The sequence below is a fragment of the Parasteatoda tepidariorum genome, chromosome 2, assembly GCF_043381705.1.
Source record: "Parasteatoda tepidariorum isolate YZ-2023 chromosome 2, CAS_Ptep_4.0, whole genome shotgun sequence".
NCBI classification, from domain to species: Eukaryota; Metazoa; Arthropoda; class Arachnida; order Araneae; family Theridiidae; genus Parasteatoda; species Parasteatoda tepidariorum.
Window position 1 is genome coordinate 48,427,869 of NC_092205.1, and position 24,273 is coordinate 48,452,141.

At 28.3% G+C, this 24,273-nt stretch overlaps 3 protein-coding genes across 6 annotated transcripts in view; 1 reads left to right on the forward strand and 2 right to left on the reverse strand.

The window, feature by feature from the left end:
* The window catches only part of LOC107437904 (transcriptional coactivator YAP1), a 22,013-nt gene extending 15,165 nt beyond the window's left edge, over positions 1–6,848 (reverse strand). The window contains exons 1-3 of the mRNA XM_021147804.3: positions 6,101–6,848; positions 2,762–3,015; positions 1,237–1,328 (exon numbers count right to left, since the gene is read on the reverse strand). Coding sequence (XP_021003463.1) covers positions 1,237–1,328; positions 2,762–3,015; positions 6,101–6,639 — 885 coding nt within the window. The 5' untranslated portion in view covers positions 6,640–6,848. The remainder of the gene's footprint in view (positions 1–1,236; positions 1,329–2,761; positions 3,016–6,100) is intronic.
* Positions 6,849–6,954: 106 nt separating this feature from the next.
* LOC107454660 (TRAPP subunit 20) lies at positions 6,955–19,122 on the forward strand. Its single transcript, XM_016071933.3, has 4 exons — positions 6,955–7,313; positions 10,507–10,654; positions 14,302–14,387; positions 18,902–19,122. The coding sequence occupies exons 1-4, from the start codon at positions 7,212–7,214 to the stop codon at positions 18,998–19,000; spliced, it is 435 nt and encodes a 144-aa protein (XP_015927419.1). The 5' UTR covers positions 6,955–7,211; the 3' UTR covers positions 19,001–19,122.
* A 1,452-nt stretch (positions 19,123–20,574) lies between these two features.
* LOC107454627 (guanine nucleotide exchange factor DBS) overlaps positions 20,575–24,273 on the reverse strand; it is a 116,455-nt gene continuing 112,756 nt past the window's right edge. For all 4 annotated transcript variants that reach the window (XM_016071876.4, XM_016071888.3, XM_016071882.4 and 1 more), the window contains one exon: positions 20,575–22,293. In XM_016071876.4, coding sequence (XP_015927362.1) covers positions 22,202–22,293 — 92 coding nt within the window. In that variant the 3' untranslated portion in view covers positions 20,575–22,201. The remainder of the gene's footprint in view (positions 22,294–24,273) is intronic.

Consider the following 24,273-nt stretch of genomic DNA (forward strand, 5'->3'; position numbering starts at 1 on the left):
AATACAAATCGCGATATTGGGTTTTAAAAACGTTTAAATACAAATCGCGATATTGGGTTTTAAAAACGTTTAAATACAAATCGCGATATTGGGTTTTAAAAACGTTTAAATACAAATCGCGATATTGGGTTTTAAAAACGCTTAAATACAAATCGCGATATTGAATTTTTAAATTGCGTGAATGGGAATTGATTTTCAACAAAAGAAGAAAAAAATTTTCAACAAAATATCATTTACTGCATAAAAATTTTTTCCGCGCGGAAATTTTTGAAAAAAGAGCGGAAGATTTGGAAAAATCTGAAAAAAGCGGAAATCAGCGGATCCGCAGAAGAATCACATCCCTGATATCATTAAATTTTAACTGTATAAAAAATTTAATCAAGATAAGTTTCGAAAAGTAATGTAAATTTTATTGATTGTTAATTGATTGTGTATTAATTGTAAATAGTAAGTGTCATGTTAAAAATATATTCGTCATTAAAAGTTGTAAACAAGTATCTTAATAGTTTTTTATTATTAAGGAATATAGTTCCTTAAAATTTAGTAATGTGTTTTCTTCTTTCTTTTTCTTCCCTCTCTTAGCCTCTTATTATTAATTTAAAATAAAAATGTCTGTAAGATAAAGTACATTCCCTAATAAATGCTAAGTCTTATTTTACACTTAAGGGGTTTAGTTTTAGTTTCAATCATTTTTAACCCTATAAACTTTCTTTAAATCAAAGTATTTAACTTGAATTTATATTAATGACTAGAATATTTATTTATTTGAAATTTAATTCTATGAAGAAAAAAATTAAAGTTAAAATTTATATTTAAATGGACTTTTGTATTTTGTAATGTGATAAAAAAATTTCAATTTTTCCATAGTTTTTTAATTATTTCAATTTATCTAATTTTTTTCCGATAAATTGATTCTGATTTTCGAATTCTGTTTTCCTTCTTAAGTAATCAGTTTTGCATTTTCTAATTTTAAACGTTTTAAAGTATTGTATTTTCTGCAAAGAGATTACAAGGTTAACCGACAAGAAGAATTTAGTGTTATATAAACAATGATGTTTATATAACAATCAACACCAACAATTGCTTTCAATATGTCGGTCTAAACACTTTGGCATGCGGCCCTTCATTGGTCAATCTGCTGTGCATGTGGCCCTTCACTGAAAAAGGTTGTGCACCCCTAATCTACATGCTTAAAAATACATCAATGTAACATTAAAATGTTTGAACTGCAATTACCTGAGATTGTTGAGATGATAGCCCTAAGACACTTTGACTATGAGCTCCATAACCTAAGATTGGCACAACAGGTGTATTCTGCAACTGGGGAGCTGAAAAGATTTAAGCATACATTTTACTTCCAGTTAATATAGAAGGAGATTAATGCTTCCCAAAATTAAATTCTATTTTAAAACCTATATTGAGCAAAAGGTTTGATACACACTAAATTGTTGATTAGAATATTAATTAAAATTAATCGCTCTACATTTTTTTAAAATTTAAAATCTTAAAAATAGTTCACTTTAACATGCTAAGTACAAGCTCTTAATTTCAGGTTGCTGGAAAATAAAAGAATATTTTCCCAAATCAGTAAAATTTTGTTATATTACAATCTCTATGAATTTTTCTCAAGTTTCTTGTAAACATATAAATTTTTAAAATTTTTTTACAAATATCCCATAATGGTAAGTTTTAAAAAACATTTAGTGTATAAATTGGAGAATTTACAAACATTATACACATTTAAAGTATAATTCTCATATCTATGACCTTCTATCAACACCCAAAATTGTGAATAACTTTGGACAGTGTTTTTACAACAAAGCGAGAACGCAAGAATTTCACATATTTGCTTCTTTTCTCGCAATAAAAAATTATTAATGCGAGAAGTTCGCGCACTCTATTAATCAATTTCAAATGCACGAATTTTGGAAAAAATTTCGTCTTTTGCCATTTTGAATAAAATCCGTTTCACTTTCCTTCCTTGATCTTTCATTAATTCATTATCTAGCTTCCCTATTCATTCATTATCTAACTTCCCTATTTATCAGTATTGCTCAAAAACCGGTGTGAACAGCAGAACACCACCCCCAAATAACAGAATCCCTTTCTCTGCAACCACGTGTTCACCGTAGGTAAGGTTTCTTCATGTAAGACGTTTACATTTTTTGTGCATGAATGTAAGATGGACAAATACCTTGTTAAGGGGACATCTTCTACTCTGTAACTGACAAATGAAAATGAAACAAATGTCGACAGAAACGGTCAAAACGAAACAAATACGGATATTTTTCAGCCAAATAAATATAATAGCCGATGAAAAAGTAGATATTGAACATTTTTCAGATGATGATGGAGCAAAAATATTCAATTAGAAGATGCGAAAAATGAAAATTAAAGAAATAATTTTTTTTCCAAGTCTATTCGCGTTTTTTAAATTTTTAGAAATCTCACTTAACTTCTTGAAATCTCACCCTGTTTTTGAGAAAGGGTGAGAAAATCTCTCTCATTTTTTTTCTGTAATGAATACACTGTTTGGAGCAGTAATGCGAATAGCAACCAGCGGCTTGTTGTACAATCAAATTAATACTTTTCTTTTATAAAGTTCAGAATATAAAAAATATATATATTAGAAAATTTTATTAATAACCATATGAAAACTAATAAGAAAAGTCAAGTGATCCATTATAAGAAATAAGCAGAACTTTTTTTTTATAAGATTTAAAATAGTATTGAAAACAATGAAGAAAAAAAATACACTTACGCAATCTAGGATCGTACCAGCTGGTGGTTTGGGTTCTGTGATTGATATAGTATATCTCATTATCCGGAGTGGTAGCTTGTTCCCAACCATCAGGCAAAGGACCTTGAGCTAAATTATTTACTAACTGCAAATTGATAAGAGATGAAGCTGGACTTGTACTTGGACTTAAAGAGGTGACACCTGATGAACTTGAGAGAGAACCAGTGCTCAAGTTTTTACGAGGATCTTCCCATGTAGTAGTTTTAGTTAAATGGCTGTAAAAATAAAAATCTCATTTTGAAAGATAATATACAGCATAAGCTTGTAACACAATATGGTAGAGATATTATCTTAATTAAACAATGGACCCAAGGCTTGTTAAATATTTTCAAGTCTTGGGGCAATAGTATAAATGTTCATTTAAAACAGATTACATAGCAAAAATATTGTAAGCAAAAGTTAGATTACATTATTGAACAACATGGAAAATATTGTTTCTTGTTACTTTAATAATAATACATTATAAAGGGCTACTATAACAACCTAATATTGATTGGCTTAAAAGAATTACTAGACATAGTACTAAGTTAAGCAGATCTGAGTAATATACACGGATGTGTGAACGCCGTTCATGGAACATTTTTTCCCATTGTGGAAATTTTTTTAACTTTTACTTAAAAGGAAAGAAATATCTCCCTTTTCAAAGTAAGTTTATCTTTTTCAAATTAATGAGAAAAAAAATATTCATTTTTACGATTTTTCTTACCAATGAAAACACGATTTAAAATTATATTCACTTGATGTAAAATCTCGGATTGCGATTCCTATCTTCAAAATTTTATATTAAACATTGCGTTTTGTATTCACATGATCAAGGGCCAATTTCATTATTATATATTCACGTGACTTTAAAATTATGCACCAGAATTCGTTTCCACATGGTGTTAAAATCAAATATCAATATTCATTGAATTTTAAAATCAAATATCAAGATTTGTACTCATAAAATTTTAAAACTATACATTGAGATTCATACTAACGAGATTTTAAAATCAAACACCGAGATTAGTATGTATACATGATTTTAAATCTAAAGGTTTGTAATCACAGGATTGAAAAATCATGCATTGATATTCATATTCACACAATTTAAACAAATAGATAAAATCTGGTCACTATTCTTATTACAATATAGATAAGTTTCTGCAGATAATTGCTTCCTACAAACTTTTTTCTCGCTTAAATATCAGGTATTTTTTTCAATTATTTTAGAAGTGTTTATGCACATGGCAATATTATCCTACTTTTAGCTTTATTGGCTTTCTAAGAAAATCATCCCTTGATTTTTAAACAAATTTCATCAAAATAAGGTGGTGATGAAAGGATCAAAACTAGTTATAATAGTTAATCACTGTGTGCAGAATTTTTTTTAAACGAGATTTCTTACTCATAGTTTTTTTATTATTTTATTTAATGTAATGAACTGGAAAGAAGATAAATAGCCTGCTTATTATTATATTAATACTGTGAATAATTATTATAGTGGAAGAGATGTAAAAACCTAAAACCACAATACCTACTGTACACATATTACAGAAATTAATTTGTTGTCACTAGCATCAACAATTGAGCAATTTTTCTAAAGCCCCCAAAACAGAATAGTAATAAAATGACAACAATGGGCACACTATTAATGTACAAAAGTTAACATATTTCGGGGAAAAAAGACGGAAGTAAATAAGATGCAAAATCAGTCAAAAAGTGCTTGTTAAAAATAGTTCTCAACAATTTCAATAAGAATAATTTCTTGAAATTAAAAGTAATTAAGAAAATTTTATTTCAAGTTACAGGTAAATATATAAAATTTGTTGAATACACAATACATCAAATAAACTACAGTTCTTCATCAATAGAAGAAACATTAGGACTAATTTAGCATAATCCAAAATAAATTAGGAAACACTCTGAATGAGAAAACTTCTAACTTGCAGTTATTTTATATATAGAACACAAATAACATAAAATGCTAGTGATAGTTACATAGTTAAGTCCTTCATTGGTCTTATACACTTCCACTAAGTTTTTTTCCCCTCTTATTTTAACAGCTTTTTTTTTCAGAACATTGAACTAGCTGAGTATTAGACAAATATTAATATGGCATCCTGCATCAAAATAGTGGCCTAGTTCTTGCAACAGCTAGGCAGTGATCTGAGAGAAATTAAACAACAAATAGGACAAATTTAGAGCCACTATAACTTTAATTTATTGCAAAATCAAGAATCAGTGAGAATTTATTGAAATGGGAACTATCAGGATTTAAATACCCCCCAAAAATTAAAGTTCAGGAAGAGGAGATGGCTAATTATAAAATACTGTTATTTTTTATGTCTAATATTCATTATAGGATATTCGTTACAGGCAGGAGTTAAGGCTTTAAAATATGATTATGATAAATTAAATGAGTGGGCAATAAATGCTATTATTAAAATCCGCAATTTTAAAATAACAAAATTTATATTTTTATTGAGTAATTAACAGATTTGTATAATTTATTAAGTAATTAACTGAAAAATTGACGTGGGTTTTTCTAAGATTGATTTCTTATTTATCCGATGTCATATTAAAGAGCTATTCTATTGAAATATATACATAGTCTATCCTAAAAAAAAAAATTAACCTATGGTGAAAAAACTAACTATGTTGGAGACTGGAGAGTGACCTTACTGGCTAGACTTCACTGTATGGCTATTGATTAGGCATTGCCTTTGATTCGCTTTCTATGCAAAGAAAATTTTTTTCTCAGATATATTTTAAGATTAAAATATAAATAAAAAGTAATTCTGTGTTAAAATAAGTTAATGTCTAATGTAATAATAATTAATGTGTGATGTTTGTGAGTACATATAACATTTTGTAATGTGATGTCAGAAGAATCGTGTCAATTTATTTGCATTAATTATTAATACCTATATGTTAAGCCAATTTATAAAATTAAACTTAATTATTAATATTAAAATAGGCTTTTTTAAAATAAGGTACTTATCCCTGCCTTCTTTTTTGAAAAAAACTCCATTAAAACAAGAAAAACCCAATAAAACTCACCCGGGTAGGGTTTTTCTAGAAAAAAACCCGGGTTGTTTGCAGCCCTGGTAATTAAAGAGCAGATAACAAACAGAGTCTGCAGAGGAAAATTAAAAAAATAACACAAGCTCCTTCTCTAGTGTCTAAAAGTGTTGTTGACAAAAATCACAAGCCAGGAAATAAACGGTTGTCACAAATTATAAGAGATTTTTTTGCATTTTAATACATAAATAGCAGAATAGTACTCAAGTAATGAATTGACATGTTAAACAAACTTACTTTAAGAAATATCTTTGTCCATTTTCTGTTCTGGCCATTTCCCAACCAGCTGGCATTGGTATAATGTCGGTGATATCATAACTCTGTTGACGCAAATGTTGATGTTGAGCTGCATTATAAGTTTGTTGAAGCGAAGCTGGTGATGAATGTGCTCGTGGATGATTTATAACTAATCCATTTGGATGAGCTGGCGGAGGACTGACTGCATTATTGCTATTTGAAATACCAGGACTAGCTGCACTTCTATTGTTGTTATTATTGTTACTTTGTGGTACTTGTTGGGGTGGAGGACTGGAAAAAGTATTATCGGTACTAGATTCTCGACTATGAGACGCCGATTTCGATCCGCGCTCGGGTTGTTGAAAAAATGATTTGGGCAAATTACGAGATCGCATCGGTTTACTTTGATGGGCTTGATTTCCTTTCGGATGCATAACAGCGTTGAAAAGATCATCCAAATTTGTTTCGCTGTCACCTCTTATCCGGAGAATCTTATTATGTCCTTGCTTCTGTTCGATAACATCCCGCTGTTGGGACATAATGAAATATTTATCTCAGCTCTAGAACAACTTCAAATGAATTTTGATGAAAGGAAGGTTTAAATTCTTGAGCAGATTGGAGTAGATGAAATTCGGAAATAAAAAAGCTAAAAAATAATAGAAAAATTAAAAAAAAATATCATTTATAGGATTTACAAATTACATCTAACATCTAGTTTTCACTAAACTTAAGCAATTTACAAAATATTGCCATCTTTAAAAAAGAAATACGCAATTATAAATTTCTAATGCTCAGTTTTCACTGCTCAATTTCCAAACGAAAAAACCCATCAGCTGTATTTTTTCAATATAACAGAACTAAGCAGAGGAAAACGCTTTACTTAGAGTCATTAGTAAACAACAAATAAAAGAAAAATATTATAATATTCTCAATACTAAATTTAAAAGTACTCTGCCTTTTTGTTTATAATTTACTTTACTGCTTCTGAAATATCCATACCAAGAGGAGTCCTGCACTCTGAGACTAAAGATTTTTACTGCTAAATATACATTTATCAAATTTTATTTGACTACAAAACTTAGTTTCTTCTGATTGTAGAACTCTTGAGATAATGTCTGCAGGTGGTGGAAATTATTATTTTGTCATTGTTGGTTATTATGATAATCCAATATTTGAAATGGAGTTTTCACCTGCTTCAAGAACTGATGCTAAAGTATGCTAAGCCTCTCATTTCACTCCTTATCCCTTCATTTAAAAATAATTTAGTATTTATATTGGGAGGATTTCCATATCGTGAACTGCGGCTGAATAATTGCCGATCCTTAGCAACTTCCGGTCAGCGGTCCGCGAGAAACCAAGGAAAAAAATTAATTATTACTGAAGAGATCCAATATAACATCCTTGGGCAAACCTCAAACTGTTTTTTTTTTTTTTAATTTACAAGTTTAAAATCCAGGGGATAATTCCGTATCGTGATTTGCCGTGCCAACTACTCCTGATCTGTGGCAGAATAATCGCCAAGTCTTGGCAACTTCCTAGCTAAAATTTTTAAAAAAACATCACAGAAAGGGACTAACTCGAAATGTATAACTCGTAGCCACCCCAGGGCAAACATCTACATATTTTTTTTAAAAAAAGAATTTGCTTATTTAAAATCTATTTGGCTTCTTGGCGATTGAAGTTGGCGCAACAGATAAGGATATGGAAATATCCTCCCAAATACAATCGCCAAATAGATTATAAACTTGCCAATTTTTTTTTTTTTTTGTTGAAGAAAGGATGTTTGCCTAGGGGTGGTTCTGAGTTAAACCTTTCGAGTTGGTCCCTTTCTTTGATGTCTTATTTTTAGTTTCTCCCTCGCCGCTGCCTGGAAGTTTCCAAGACTTAGTGATGATATGGAAATCTCCCCAAAATCCATTTGGTGATTTTAACAAATCAAGATACGGAAATATCCCCATTCTATTAGTGTATATACAGTCGTCTCCACTGTGAATTGCATATCGAATAACCTGCTTGTGCCAATGAAATTTAATTAAACTAATGTTAAATTTCCTCGTCTAAACTGTCATTTGTTGTTTCTAGTCCTCACTTAACTGCTTAAAGAAAAGGTACTAAATTTTAAAAAAATATTTATTTAAAAAAATTTTATTTTCAACAGTAAGAATGAATTTAAGAATGCAATAAGTGGTCATTTTAATACTAGGGGTCTGCCCAGGCCGAATTTACTACTGTTTAGAGGTACCTTCACAAATTCAATTTTAGGTAAAACGGTAGTTTCACAAATTCAACTTTAGGAAATTTCATAAAATACTTTTTTTTAAAATTTTATTTTTGTATCCCTTAAGAAACGATAAATCTATGTTTTTACCATGTTTTTGTATTGATTTTTGAATATAATTTTTTAATTTTTCACAAATTATGTCTAAATTTTCACAAAATAGGTACCTTTCAGAAAAACCTAGACAGACCCCTAAATAGGGGACTTCCTGTTCATTTATTGCTCTAAACATGTAATAGGGGTATAGTTTAAGAATTAATCAAATCTTGCTGGCAGTTATGCAATATAATAAATCGTAAACAATATACTAACCATCAAACGCAAAATAAATTTTATCTAAAACATAAGCAAAATAAATATAAAATTTATTAAAGATATAAGAACAAATAAATAGGAAGAGTGCTTTAAATATTAAAAAAGATAATTATATTGACCTGCAATTATATTGCAAATCATATTGACCTGCACTTTGCTGGAACTAACTTTTATATTTATATTATTTTTTTCAAATTTATGTTGTCTTCTTGATTGACTATTGTATGAAAACCTTTTAAAGTAGGTATTGCCATCTAATATTTATGTCAATTTTTATCCCATCTTTTCCTTTTTTCGTCAGATTAATAATCAGTAGGTTGAAATGTAAAAAATTTTTTCTATAAAAATTGGAAAATTTTAGTTATTTTAAAATATAGCTTAGGATGTAGCTAAAAATGTTTTATTAAATTGTCATGATTTTTTTAAAAACTTGTTTATTTTATAAAAAGAATTTATTATATTTTCATGCTGTATCTGTTACACTTTGTCTGACAGTCTCCTCCCCGGAGTTAAAGTGTAATTTTCCCATATAGTTGACTGGAAATTTTTTTTATGTAACCAATCAGGGTCTGATTGATTGATCGTTTACAATACTTTTAACTACTAAACTATAAAATTGATGAAATCAAATATTTCCAGGATGGGTCAGGCCCTGACTTAATTACACCAATTTTCGTATTTTTGAATAATTGTATAATTTTCTCACTCTTCTTTTTTTTGTTACTAATACTGCATGTCAAGAATTGGTGCTAGTTAAAACTGAATTGCAGTTGTTTGAAACTAAAGAGCCTCAATTGAAATATTTTTTAAAAATTTATGGATGCATGTCTATAGTTAAAAATCCTCTTGGGAGGAAGAAGATGATCGTATCTTCATACAACAAATAATGGTCCCACAAACTAGAAGTATCTTAACGATTATTTCTACAACGTTGGTGTCCTTATCTGGAGTATGTAACCTTGTTCAAGTTTTGTAGCAGTATAGTTGATTCTTGCAAAGTTTTCTTTCAGGGTTTCTTTGTGTCAAATATGCATAAAACAAAGCTGCTTGTCAAAACCTGTGTTAGATGCAAGGCTCTAGCTTGGTCATTTATTTTGTCTCGTATGGTTTAATATTAGACTAAAATCCACATTTGGTACATATCTAACATTTGGCCGGGATAGCCCGGTTGGCAGGGAGCTGGACTAACAACTGTGAGGACGGGAATTCGAATCCAGCCAGCCGAAGACTCCCCCTATAGTAAGTGGTGACTGGTGCACTTTATTTATGTCTGGTTCCAAAGTCCTCCATAATCCCATAACAAATCAATACATCCAGGGGTACTGGATTGGAGATTGACTGTTCTCTGGCTCATGTCAAAATTAATATCTGTGGATGTATGGATGGGTCCACCCTATAAGTGGGTGTGTAACATATTGGTGTGACAGAAGTTCAATTCTGGGTCATAGATGGTGCCATTTGGAAATTAAGACTAATCGTAGCCTGAAAGAAATTTACTGTACATAAAATTTTTTAAAAACTAAAAGGCTGTATCGAGTGTGATGTTATTTGAATTAATCATAAAGATTTGTATTCAGAACTTCGTGGTTAAATGTTGTATTAAGAAGAAGAGGTTTAAAATTACTAAAATATTGGGCATCAATTATGATACTTCAAATAAGGCACCTGACATTTTTTGACCTTTGGGATGGTTCATGGTTTAAGATATAATAATTTGGCATCACTGAATATTAAAAAAAACTTGCATCAGTGCGTATTTTTCATTGATATATATATATATATATATATATATATTTTTTTTTTTCTTCCTTAGAAAGAAGATCATCGCCATCTAAGCCAATTTATTGCCCATGCTTCTTTGGATTTAATTGATGAACAAATGATGTCAACACCTAATATGTACCTGAAATCAGTTGATAAGTTTAATGAGTGGAATGTGTCAGCTTTTGTAACTGCAAGTAGTAAGTAGTCTGTAGTAATTTGTCTTATAACATCAAAATTGTTTTTTCTTTTTTTCAGTACATTTAATGTTTGCTATGTTCAGGGTGCGTAGCGTTTGTAAAAAGTACTTAAAGGTGCTTTTTTGGGGATTTCGTTTTTAAAAGTGCTTTTTTCAGCTGGCATTTTTAAAAAGTGCTTTTTTTTCCAAATAAATTTTTTTTCTCCCTTCAGTGATATCTGGTGGATCCCATGCATTTCACGAAAAATGGGGAGTTTGCTACGTAATCATTCATGCGGACTTCGTGTCGTACCCACGTTATGATTTGCGCATGCGCGCACACCTGAAACCGAAACCCGAGTGCTCCAATTTGGATAGAGATCAGATCCTTACGAAATGTTTTTCTTTTTAATTTATTTTAATTTTATTCTTGTTTATTTTATTTTACTTCTAACGCTTTTTTTGACGTAGGGGGTAAGGGTACTTTTGTTCAGAGTTCAGGGTCAAGTTGAATTCACTCGGTGATGTGGGAAAGTACTGTTTGTTTCAATTTACGCCCGTTGCTTTTTGATTTTTTTTTTAATGCTAAAACTGTTTATAAAAAGTTTTTGTTTTTCAATAATATCATTGATTGAATATGAATTTTTTGAGTGCTTGAAAAGTTTTGTAAAGTGCTTGAAAAGTTTTTAAAAAGTGCTTATTTTTTATTCAAAGATTTGGCTATGCACCCTGTATGTTGCATTTATTATAATTTTTGATTACATCAATTGTGATTCTAGTGAAAAATACATATTTCAATTTCCATGTATTTTCTTAAAAATGGAAGTAGTGTTAGTATCTAACAATTAAAGATGAAATTGAAATCATCAGGAGACTTAGTTTTAGTGGCCAAAATAAAAAAATAATATATAGTATAATTGATATACTAATTAAGGTTTAAAATAAATATTTCTGAAATCTGCTACAATTTTTTCTTGCAATAATTTCATTCTAATGTGGTTACATTTATTTTACATTTAATCAGATTAAGTAAACAGACAAAAAATAAAAATTAATTAGTAAAATATTTACTTATAGAGTGAAATACAGTTAGTTTCTAACTATGTAAATGAAAAAAAAATTGCTGTTAAGCAAAAATATAGTCCCTCAGAAAATTGTTGCCATTCTCTTGAAAAATCTAGGAAGTCTGGCAAATTTTCTTTCAGAAATTGACTGAGGACCCTGATTGGTATTTATTTATTGTTGCTATAACTATTCGTTTGACGCCCGGTGGGTGAGCGATAGCTCTTCACGCTGTCGTGCCACAGGTCCCTGGTTCGATCCTCGGGCCGGGCAAGGTTGGCTCAGCATTTCATCCCTTTAGCGGGTCGATAAATGAGTACCAAGCATGTTTGGGAACTAAACACTGGGGGTTCCGCGTCCGGCTGACCACCTGACCGGAACATCTGCTCCTGCACCTCAGAGCCCAAGGTCAAGAAAACTGAGATGGGCACAGTAGGCCATGGCCCTCTATGGGCTGTCGCGCCACTGAGTTTAGTTTATAACTATTTATTTATTTTAAATTGCTGAAAATGAGAGAATTATTAATTAATAAAATTTGCATAAAATTGCAATGATATGTTTGTACACACATTCAACCATTTTCTTCTTACTCCTTTTGCCAGTTTTTCCACATTATTAATAAATCTTGTACATAATCTAACGTTTTGTGTTATGTATTGTAGCAAATTTATATTGTCTGATCATAATTTTTATTTTTAAGATATTGCAGTCTTTTTTTTTTTTGGTAGTATTTTAGTTGCTTTAACATAGTCCAGAGATTTCTCTTTCCCCCCTACCCACGCTCATCTTACAATGTACACGTATACTAACAAATGCTTAAAAAATATGTAGTAGCCTACTAATCTTATTCTGTAATTGAGCTTATAATAATCCCTTTAATTTCTTCTAACTTTAAATAAATGTAAAATTAAGTAATGAAATTTTTGTGTGCTATCTCTGAAGATATAAAAATTAATTTACTATCTTGAAGATTCTTTTTCCTTTATGATCACGAAATAAAACACTATTATTTGTTATAACTGAATAATATAAATTGTTATTATAAAACTAACGTTATTGCAAATAAATTTTGTATTAGTGCTTGTTATTATTGGGTTGTTCGGAAAGTAATTTCGTTTCTTATGGGGGGAAATGAAAGACAGTTTTCATATAATGAATAAATATTTTATTTAATTATATATTGGCCATTTTGGTCCAACACCTTTTGCTATTTTTCTGGTAGTAGTATGATTCCTTGCTCATAAAAGTTTTGGTCTTTGCTGGCAAGAAACTGATCCAGGTAATTTTTGACGTCTTCATTTGAAGAAAAGATTTTACAGTCCAAAAAGTTTTGCAATGACCGGAACAAATAATAATCCGAAGGCACCAGATCTGGAGAATATGGTCGGTGTGGCAGTGTATCCCATTCAAGCTGTAACAGCTTTTGGCGAGTGACCAAACTTGTATGAGGTCTCGCATTATCTATTAATTAATTCAGACCTTTTCTGTTGAAGTGCATCATTCAGTTTATCCAGCTGACGACAGTAGACTTCTGAATTAATTGTGGTGTTATCCGGTAAAAGCTCAAAAACAAAAAAAATTAAAAAAATTCCTTTAAAATTATACCAAACGGACAGCATCACCTTTTTTTGATGGATATTGGCTTTCGAAATGCTTTGAGCCGGTTCATCTTTTTTGCTCCATGATCTCTTGCGTTTGATATTGTTATAGACAACCCATTTTTCAACCCCAGTAATGATCCTCTTCAAAAATGGATAATTTTCGTGACGTTTGGGAAGCGAATCACAGACGTCAACGCAGCGACACAAATTTCTCTCCGTGAGAACATGGGGAACCCGAATATCGAGCTTCGAGGTTAAACCTAGGCCTTTCAAGTGGTCATAAATAGTTGAATTTGATAAATTTAACCGCTCACTGATCTCATGTGTTGTTATTCGCCGATTTGCATCAATTAATGCCTTTATCAGCTTCAACCGGCCTTCCAGAACGTGGTGCATCTTCGACATCAAAATTGCCGGATTGAAATTTGGCAAACCAGTTCTGGCACTGGCGTACAGTCGACACATCTTCTCCATACACATCGGTTAATTTCTTTCTGGCGTGAACATCATTTTTACCTTTTCTATAGTAAAAAAGTAAAATATGATAAAAATGTGCTTAATGCTCTTCATATTTAAAAGGGCACCAACCAAAAACTACTGCGTAGAATAATTGGAACTTTTTCACACACAAGCCTTGCTGTAACAGTTCTCAAAACATATAATGATAATGCGGCTTAAGTGTGAAGTTGGGTTCAAAAAAATACAATTAAATCCTCTGTTGGAAAAACGAAATTACTTTCCGAAGAACCCGATATTATCATCTTATGTTTTATATTAATATTATATTTGTTTATTTTAGTAGGTAATTAAATCCCTTAAATAACTTTAATTTAAATTGAGAATGGATATTAAACTGTAGCTATGAAAAAATATAGTTTAACAAACTGTATCACTTTACAATTGATATTGCATTTTTGCAAAATTTGTCTTCTCAATTCTTTTTTAATTGAATTTATTGTTAAGCTATAATTTTTTATTTTAAGAAATTTAACTTAATTTTCTCCAGAAATGCGATTTATTATGCTTCATGACCAGAAGAACGAAGATGGAATCAAGAATTTTTTTCATGAAGTTTATGAGATCTATATAAAAGTATGTAAATTTTTTTATTTTATAGATTCAAATTTCTTTTTTCATTCTTATGACAGTAATATATATCATAGTAAGGTGTATCTTACTATAATATATTACCAATGTTAATAAAAATGTAAACACATCATATGATAGTTTTATGCAAATTAAAAAAAAAATTTAAAATAGGAAAAGAAAAAAATTGCAATGTATATATATTCAGTGAAACCCCGGTTTTACATTGTCCGTTTCGAACATTATCCTGCTTCCCACGCCATTTTCTGTTGGATTCATTCAATCAAGAGTTTTTTTCGTGAAGTTTTTATGAGATCTATATAAAAGTGTGTAAATTTTTTTTTGATACATTCGAATTTCTTTTTTCTTTCTTATGGTGGTAATATATATTATAGTAAGATGTAGTTTACTATAATATATGTTACTAATGTCAATAAAAATGTAAACTAATCATATGAGAGTTTTATGCAAATGAAAGAAAATAAAAATAGGAAAAGAAAAAAAAATAGCAATATATATATATATACAGTTAAACCCCGGTTTTACATTGTCCATTTCATACGTTATCACACTTTCTATGTCATTTTCTGCTGATTTGTGAAAATTGCTTATAACAATACTCAGTGTTCATCCTTAACGTTTTTTAAAGGGTGGTCCCCCCTGCTTGCCATTTGATCCCAATAAATGCACCCTTCTTGTAAAAGTATAAGCACCATCCCTTAAAAACACTTCCTTTTTATTCTTACATTTTCTTTTTATTCTTACATTTTATTCTACAAAGCTCACAAACTCTTTTTTTGTTTTTTTTATTTTTTTATAAAAAGACTTGGTTATTAGCTTTTCTGACAGTCCTCTTATTCTATATTATTATCTGTTTGTTAGCTTTTTTGACAGTCTTTTTATTCTATATTATACCTTTTTGTATGTGAGATCTCACTAGATGACAGTGATAAAAATGAGCAAATCGGAAATATGGGAGGATATACTCGCAACTAATTAAGAGTTTGAAAGCATAAAAACTCTGAAACATTTACAAATGTAAGTCATTGACTGAATTTGCAAGCAACGGTGAGCATTGATATTTTTAAAACTGTATCTAAAAACAAAAAGAATATAAATATTACACATAATTTCTAGTAGATCATCTCGTAAGTGACAATTTTTGAAAAATGTTCTTATATTTTCTAACGCTAGTTCGAGGAAAAACGTAAAATCAGGGTTCCGCTGTATATATATAGATGTGTGTGTTTGTGTTTAATTTATGTGTGCGGATATTTATAGTTCATCCAAGATAAAGTCATAATTAAAAATTAATTTTAGCTATTTAAACCTGCTTAGTTTAAACTGAATAAAAATAGCAAAATCTCTAAAATTATATGCTTCATTATACTTCTCAAACTTCAACTTAAATATTTTGCTATTTTATACATAGAATCTTAATCTTGTTTTGTAAAAATTATAATTTTTATAATAACCTAATTTGCCTGGAAAAATTTTAATTTTTGTAGAATTTTAAAACAGAATTTTAATTTTTAGAAAATGAAAATCGATAAAGGCAAGCAGCCTTTTTTTGTTTGGTTTTCTCTAAAGTAAAGTGCTGCTCTACTCAACAATAATATATGACAAATCTGCCAACTCTCTCTCTCTCAAAAAAAAAAAAAAATCGAAAGACTTCCGAATTGTGAGGAAACTTCCTACACTCCCAAAAAAATTTCAATTTTTTTTCTGAATGACCAATCATTTTAAACATTTAACATTTCTTTTCTTTTAAAACTTTTGCCTAATCTTATTTAAAAAGAAAGGGAAAAAATCGGTAGGGTTCATCTATTCAAATATCTGGTACAACAACTAATACAATATTATGACTTATGTCTAAACAATTTAGAAAGTTAGAAGCACAAATTATAGGCCTATTTATGCCGGCTTCAATAACAATAACGGCCAAATTAGTTGAAGGCCTTTAAAATACATTGTTTTAAAAAATTATAATTAACAGTAATTAAAAAGAAAAGTATTATTTTCTAAAATAATTTTGAGATTCCCAATTGCTGAAAGAATTTTTTTTTATTTTTACAAATAAATTTAAACCTAATAATTTGACCAGACAAAATATTCTTAAAAATTTTAAAATATTAAACTAATAACATTGAACTTAAAATCTCTTCTTTTATCGCATAATCCAATTAAAATTTTTTGTTATGAAATTTAATATCAAGATCTAAAAAATTAGCCCCTTTATCATCTGAATTAGTGTTTATTAAATTAAGTTCTTTAGGATAAATATCTTTATTAAATCAAAATCATTACAATCAAAAATAATTAAATCATCAATAAGTATAAACCCTGTTAATAAATTATATTCTAAAAATTTATGTTCATAAAAATGTAAGGAAATATTAGCAAATGCACTTGAATAACAATTTCCCATTGAATTTGAACTTTGAATTTGTCTGTAAAATCAAATACCATTAAATAGATAATTTTCAGAAATGTTTACATTATATAAATAATCCAATCTTCCCTAATAATGTTTTCATTACTCAAATATTTATCAAAAATTTTTAAACAAATATTCCTTCAATTATTGAGTGGTATACTCGTAAATAAATTTTAAAAATCGTAATGTCAAAATGTAAGAAATGTTTATCATTAGAAATAATTTTGTTTAAAATGATGTTTAAATATTTAAAAAATCTTTTTCCAAAAACAGAATTATAACATCCAGTACTGCATGTAACAAATCTAAATTTAACCAGTTTTTTGTGGAATTTAATTGTTGGAAATTAATAGGGATAATTAATGCTCTTGATTTTTAAACCTATTTTCTTGGAAAAAGCCAATTCAATTGTCAATTTCTTTTTAGAATTATTAGCAGGGTGCATAGCCAAATCTTTCAACAAAAAATAAGCACCTTTTAAGTACTTTTCAAGCTCTCAAAAATATTATGCACTATATACATTGACAAAATGCAAAATAATTTTCCAAGACTTTACATGATCGTGATAAACTAACCAGTTTCTGACTAAGAACTCTTTTCTTGATTATATTAGCCATTATAAAAAAATGAGGTTTTTCGGCTCGATCCTAGACGGTGGAAAATGAAGCCTGAGATTGAGAATATCTTGCAAAATGCAGCAGAGTTGCACATGAGAGTGCTAGAATCTCACCAAACCCCCCAGCTCAGTAGACGCATAGGATTTCATCAAACACGTAAAATGATTGGCGCTTTCATACGCTATGGACCGACGGTACGCCGAAATAGATTTCGATTGAATGACTTGTGAAAATGCTGAATAGAACAATGTGAAAAGCATGCTCTTGTTTAATACGTGGCGAAAATCGACATGGTAAAGAAAAAAAATCTAAGCACTTTTTAAAAATACCCTATGAAAAAAGCACCTTTAAGGGCTTTAAAAAAACGAAAGTCGGAAAATAAGCACCTTTAAGCACTTTTTAAAAACGCTATGCACCATGATTAATTTTGACCAAAGTACTACTGTTATCCTATTCTTTACTCATTACATGCCTAAATTTTTTTTCCTAGTAAAGCAAAAATTATTCGATGCTTTGTTAATAACACAAATAATAAAATTATATTTCAATTCCTTAATAGATGTAATAATATTAGAATTCAAATAAAAACACTTGTATTATATATTGTTAAAAAAAGGCTGTTTTTTGCTTACATACATATTTTTAGAAATTCTTTTTTTGCTTGATTTGTGTTTCTGACTTTCTAACTTGATTAAATAAGACAAATTTAGTCTTAGCTGCTTTTCTATTTTGACTTATTATTTTAAATGTTATTTTCTTAATTTGCTTAAATTAGTTTCATTCTTTGATTGGACTTATGTCTAGTGAGTGGCATAATTTGCTTGTATATAGTCTTCAAAATCAGCCTTTTTTTTAGCTTCTACAGATGAAAGCAATAAAATATATCCTTATTATATGATATATTTTAATAAAAACATTTTCAAATAAAAATAGATTGCTATGTGTTCTAATTTTGCTCAGTGAACTTTGTATTGCCATTTTTGGTTAATCCACAATAAATAGAAAACGTCCTTAGCTAAGGCAAAATTTCCCTTATAAGCCGTAACTGCAAAGTTTGTCATTTATACTGATAAATTGTGCTATATCCAATATATCTCTGTTTTTGATTCTCCTTAGTTGGAAACTATGTTATGAATTACTAATAATTATTATTTGTGTGCAAGCTGTAGCATAATATTACTAGGGATCTTATAATCAGTATCTACCTTACTCAACTATAACAAATGAATAATTAATTTACACGTATGATATCCTTGCTAATTATGTTCTATTCACCTGTAGCATTAAAATAGAAGAAAATATTTTGTTGAGTTGTAGCAGTTGGAAATTTATAATTGTATGTATCTACCCTACTCATGAATTACTACTCATTTGCAGCATAAGAAGGAAAATTTTAGTATTTAGTTGTAGCATTAGGAAAATCTTTGCATATAATTCCTTTAATAATTTCTATTTCTTATTTTCAGCATTCGATGAATCCCTTTTATGAGCACAATACTCCAATAAAATCTCCAGCATTTGAAAAGAAAGTACATTTTTTCGGAAGAAAACATTTAATTTACTAAACATTAATTGTCTGCAAAAGTTGATGATTTAATTTTAGCTATGTAAATAAACTTTATAAATATATTAAATTTAGCTGTATATTTGAAAATGTATGATATTAAATATGTTTGTTGAAAATGTATTTTACTTTTACTTAATCAAATTGAAGCAATGTATGTATCTTAAAGTTTTGTATTCTTAATTTCTAACTGTATCTTTTTCTGAATTCATCAGATGTTTTGAAATCAAATAAGCTAAAGCAAAAAATATTCTTAATTTTTTTTATTTACTTCATTGCTTTAAAAAAAAGAAAGAAAAAAAAGCAGCATGTTTCAATCAGGGTTGGCGTGATTTAAATTAATTTTGATTTTTTTTAAAGAAATTTATCAATTTAAACCAATTTATATAATTTTTTTAATAAATCATTAAATTGAAAATATTTTTACAAACATATTTTTTAGTATGTAATTCTTTTTGAAATCTGATTTCATTGATATAATAGATGTTTTATCCAAAGTAATAATGAAAGGGTAAATTATTATTCAAACTAGACTAATAAATGAATAAAATTAGAGAAAGTGGATAAGAGTTTAGTTAAATTATAATTTTTTATTTGCTTTATCTAAAATAATTGCTGGTAATATTCATCATCATTAGTGGCACAATAACCCAGGGTTGACCTTGGCTTCTTTAGAGCAAAATAAAAAACAAAACTTAAAACAGAATGGATATAATTGAAATATGTTTATTGCTAGTAATAAACATACTTCAATTATATCCATTTAGTTTTGAGTTTATTTAAATACTTTAAGTGTTAAACAATATTGAAGAAAAAGTTCTCATTGCTATTCTATCTTATTCTATATTCTTCTGCTCAAAGAAACTAACAATATTTTTTATTAATGCATTTTGATCTAAACTAATTGACTCTTGATTGGATATGTAAATTGTCTCCCTGTCTTTAAGGTTTTAGGATGTTTAGCTTGAACAATAATTACTGTGATTTTATTTATCCAGTAATTAAAATAAAACTTGCAATTTTTTTAAACATTTTAGTTAGAAATATAAATTATTTTAGCTATATTATTGTTTTTAAATAATATTAAATCAATAAATCCATTTTTTTAAAAATCATAAATTTTGCCAATCCGGGTTTCTGGTGCTCGACCTTGAAGTTTTGTGTCATTCTTTTTTCCAAGAATCTTGATTTTTTAAATTTTTTTTTTTACTAAAAAGCTTTAACAATTTTTATTTGATTTTTAATTTTAAAAGGAGGCTGATGATTGTATCAAAACAATATGTTTACAATAACAATATAACATAATAAACAATAAAACTTTTTATGTAGCCTTAATTTTATAATTATTATAATTGTCACATGTAAACTAAAACAGATAAAATTAGAGAATACTGTAGTTATTTGTTCAACTTTTCAAGTGTATGAGTATTTTAAAAATAAGTTCATGAAAAAGAAATTTATTTCATTAGATATCAGGATTAGATTCATAAGTACAGTGAAAAAATTTGTGGTAAATCAATATTTATTTTGAAAAAATAAAATAAATCAACACTAAATGAAACTAAAAAAAAAAAATTTCAATTCAAACAGAAACCTTTATTCAAGAGTAAAAATTTACAGCTTTTCAATCCTGTAGTAAAAACAGCAAAGCTTATAAAAATTGCACACTATTTTGATATTGATAACTATGATTTCAATGTCCATGAGATTTGGAATTAATTGAACGACTTTCAATAAATTTATTTAAATTTAAAAGTTACCTATGAATAATTTATACATTTTTATTAACCAAGTACATTTTCATTCAATTTCAAAATGAATTTTTTTCTCAAAATTTAAGGTTATTTTTTTAAAAGTCTTACATACAGTTTTACTGGTGATAAATAATTTTCAAGCCTTATTCTAGAACACACATATTTTCTTTCTCATATAAAAAGTACAGTAAATAAACATCTGATCATTTTTGATATTTTACAAAAAATAACCAATCATATAAACATCAATAATAGGTATTATAGCCAATCTATTACCCTACATTATCTGAAATAAAGTTCTGAAAGTAGGTAATAAAAAATTTAGGATAAAATTTTGAAAACTTAACAGAAAATATCTAACAAAAATGAATTATTATTTAATAATAAATTCAATGTTATTTTATAAAGTCTTGCATTTAGAAGTCACAATTTGAACTGCATGCTTCCCTGCTTAGCAAAGTTATTTTCCTTACATCAATAGATAGGGAAACTATCAGGAAGAAATATTCTCACAAAATTTGTCCATGCACCAAAGTGCCAACTATGTATTTTAAATAAATAATAATTGATGTAAAGCGTGCATGCATCACTATATATTGTATAGTTATGAAATTATTTTAAATAAAGTGTAAGAGGAAATAGTTCGCCTCTTTAAAATTCTGCCTGTGCACAGTTTTAAAATCAATGCTATTATTAAAAAATGTAATTAAAATCATTTTTCTATTCTATTGATTTTCTATTACATTTCTGAAATTTACTGCATTCAGTCAATGATTAAAAACTATACAATTCTAATTAATTTGTATGTCTATTTTCATCCAATTTAAATGCAAACTAAGGTATACAGGTGAAATAAATAAATGACATCTCACAAAACAACAACATATTTACAAGAAAATGCATTTTTTTACAAATATGTACAAAACATTATATCTTAAACAACAAAAGAAACAATTTTATTAATACACAACCTTATAAATAATATGATTTACTCCAATGATGTTTTTAATGACCTAAATCTGACATCTATACAATGACTAAAAATGTATATACAGTTTTGTACCAGAATTTGATCACTATTTTCAATTAAAAATTCAAAGAGACAACTGAAAAAACACATTTATAAAATATATAGATTAGGATTTGCTTTAGTAAAATAATTTAATTTTAGCTGTTTAAATTATGATTAGCTGAAATGCTAACAAAAAAAAACTTGGAAATTGAGTTATAACAATAAGATGCTAAAGAGCCATCATTGTAAAAATGTTCCGTTATAAAATTAGAAAATTAAATTGATAACATATAAAAATCTGATTATCAGTGAGAAAATACAACAAATATACAACAAACAACTGTAAGATAAATATATTTGTGTGACGGAAGTTAATTGTGGATAAGTAGAAATTCTATAAATAAGATTTTATTATAGTTAATTAAATACTCAATTATCAGGAATTAGCTGCCTCTTGACTTGTATTGCTCATGTTACTAGCAACACTTGTTTTACTAGCTGCACGTTGAAGGCTACCACTTCCTGAGTCTACAAAAAAAAATTTTACATTAATTTATACTATTTATTAAGGGAAGTATATAATTGAAAACCTAATATTAATTGATTTTAAATATGAGTCACTCAAGAACCAATACAGTTAAAGGTGCTTTGGAGTCAGATTCTACTTCTATGTCCCATGTAACAGATCAGGGATGAGATTAGCCAAAAGGCAAAAAAGCTGAATTTTTACGATAGTAAATTTTACGCAAGCGCAACCCTTTAATAATAAGTTCCAGACAGTTTAAGGTAATAAATAATGTGTTGACATACAATTGTGTACTAATCTATAATTACATAAATGATTACATTGATACTTAACATATAGGGAAAATAAAAATTACTAATTGAAAAAATAAAGCTGGAAATTACATTTTTCCTCAGTTCACATAAGAGACAATTATTACTTGAAAAACTACCTGGTTTAGCAAATTAAAACTACTGAGAATATACATTAATATTTCATTTCTTTTAATAAATACTGTTATGTGATTTATAGCAAATATATCCGTAATATTACTTTTTAAATTATATTGAAAAAAAAACTTTAACAATGGACCGAATCATTATGTTCATATTATAGTCTAATCTAACTAGAGCCCTCTGAAACATATCAATAACAGTGAAGTAGAAATATACAGTAACTCTTTAACATACAAAAATTGCTATTTCAGTTTGAAAAATTACATGTTTGCTATATTTAGTCGTTAGTTCATCTTTAATCATCTTGTGACAAATCCTATTTTTTCTTCTTTGCAAGCACAGAATGTAAGTTTTGAATATATTCCCTTCCAGTTTCCCTGATGTTGTAACACTTACATATACTAATAATCGTCGTTAGTAAAACAGTCACCTTTATAGTAACTAATTTTTAAAAAAAAATTTACTTCTTACAAGAATCGCGATAGTTGATCTTAAAATTGCGTGAATATGAGTAACAATTATGGATTTGGAAATCACATGAATATGAAACTAGATATACGATTTTGAAAATGAGAAAATACAAACTGGGATATAGAATTTTTAAAACGGGTAAATACAAATCATGATTCAAAATTTTTAGATCGCGTAAATACGAATCATGATGCGTAATTTTCAGATTGCATAAATAAGAATTATAATGCATAATTTTTAGAATGCGTGAATGCGAATCCCAATGCCTTATTTTAAAATCACGTATAAATACGAAAATCAATGTTTGATATTATAAACCGCATGAGCAAATCAAGACATTGAATTTTAAACTTGGGTGAATACGAATCGCTACGTAGGTTTTTAAAAAGGCGTAAATACGAATCACAATATCGGATTTTTAAATCTCGTAAATAAGAATCACAACATACAATACTCAAATCGCGTGAATAAGAATCGCAACACGCAAATATGAGAAGCATTTTGATATTAAAATCGTGTGAATAAGAATCGAGATATTAGCAGATTCCAGGCTTGGGACCTCTAAAAGGCTTGTCAGAAGCAGTGTCGTTCAACTACGAAAATCAGATCTATCTGGAGGGCAAAAATTCGGAAAATCTTATCTGCTGCGTGTAAAAGGGGAGAAAATAGCTAAAATAAGTAAAAATGAGAAAGGATTGGTAGCTGTGTAGTTTGAATTTTCTGCTTCTCTTTGAAAATCGGTAAATTTTCTAAAAACGCGGAATACTTATAAAAAAAAGTGAAATTTTTAGAAAATCTGAATTTTTGATAAAAAAAAAGCTGAAATAAAAGAGATAAAAGTGAAAAAGCGGAAATCCGCTAAAAAGCGGAAAAATCTCATACCTGAACAGATGGAAGATTTATATGGTTACAGATTCTCTATTTATTACCCTTTGCAGTCGTATTAAGTTTATACATAGGTGTCATGCTGGTTGGAATTAATTGGCAGATTCCAACCAGATTTTTTTTTTTGGAATTTCTGCGACAAACCACTCTAGCACTAATATCTTTCTACAAGATACTTTTTATAATAACAGC

What these genes read in the sequence shown, in the direction of transcription:
- LOC107454660 (XM_016071933.3), top strand. Translation starts at nt 7,212, where the DNA reads ATGTCTGCAGGTGGTGGAAATTATTATTTTGTCATTGTTGGTTATTAT. An exon ending in CTTCAAGAACTGATGCTAAA is followed by an intron (nt 7,314 to 10,506) that starts GTATGCTAAGCC and finishes TTTCTTCCTTAG; the next exon opens with AAAGAAGATCATCGCCATCT. An exon ending in AGCTTTTGTAACTGCAAGTA is followed by an intron (nt 10,655 to 14,301) that starts GTAAGTAGTCTG and finishes AATTTTCTCCAG; the next exon opens with AAATGCGATTTATTATGCTT.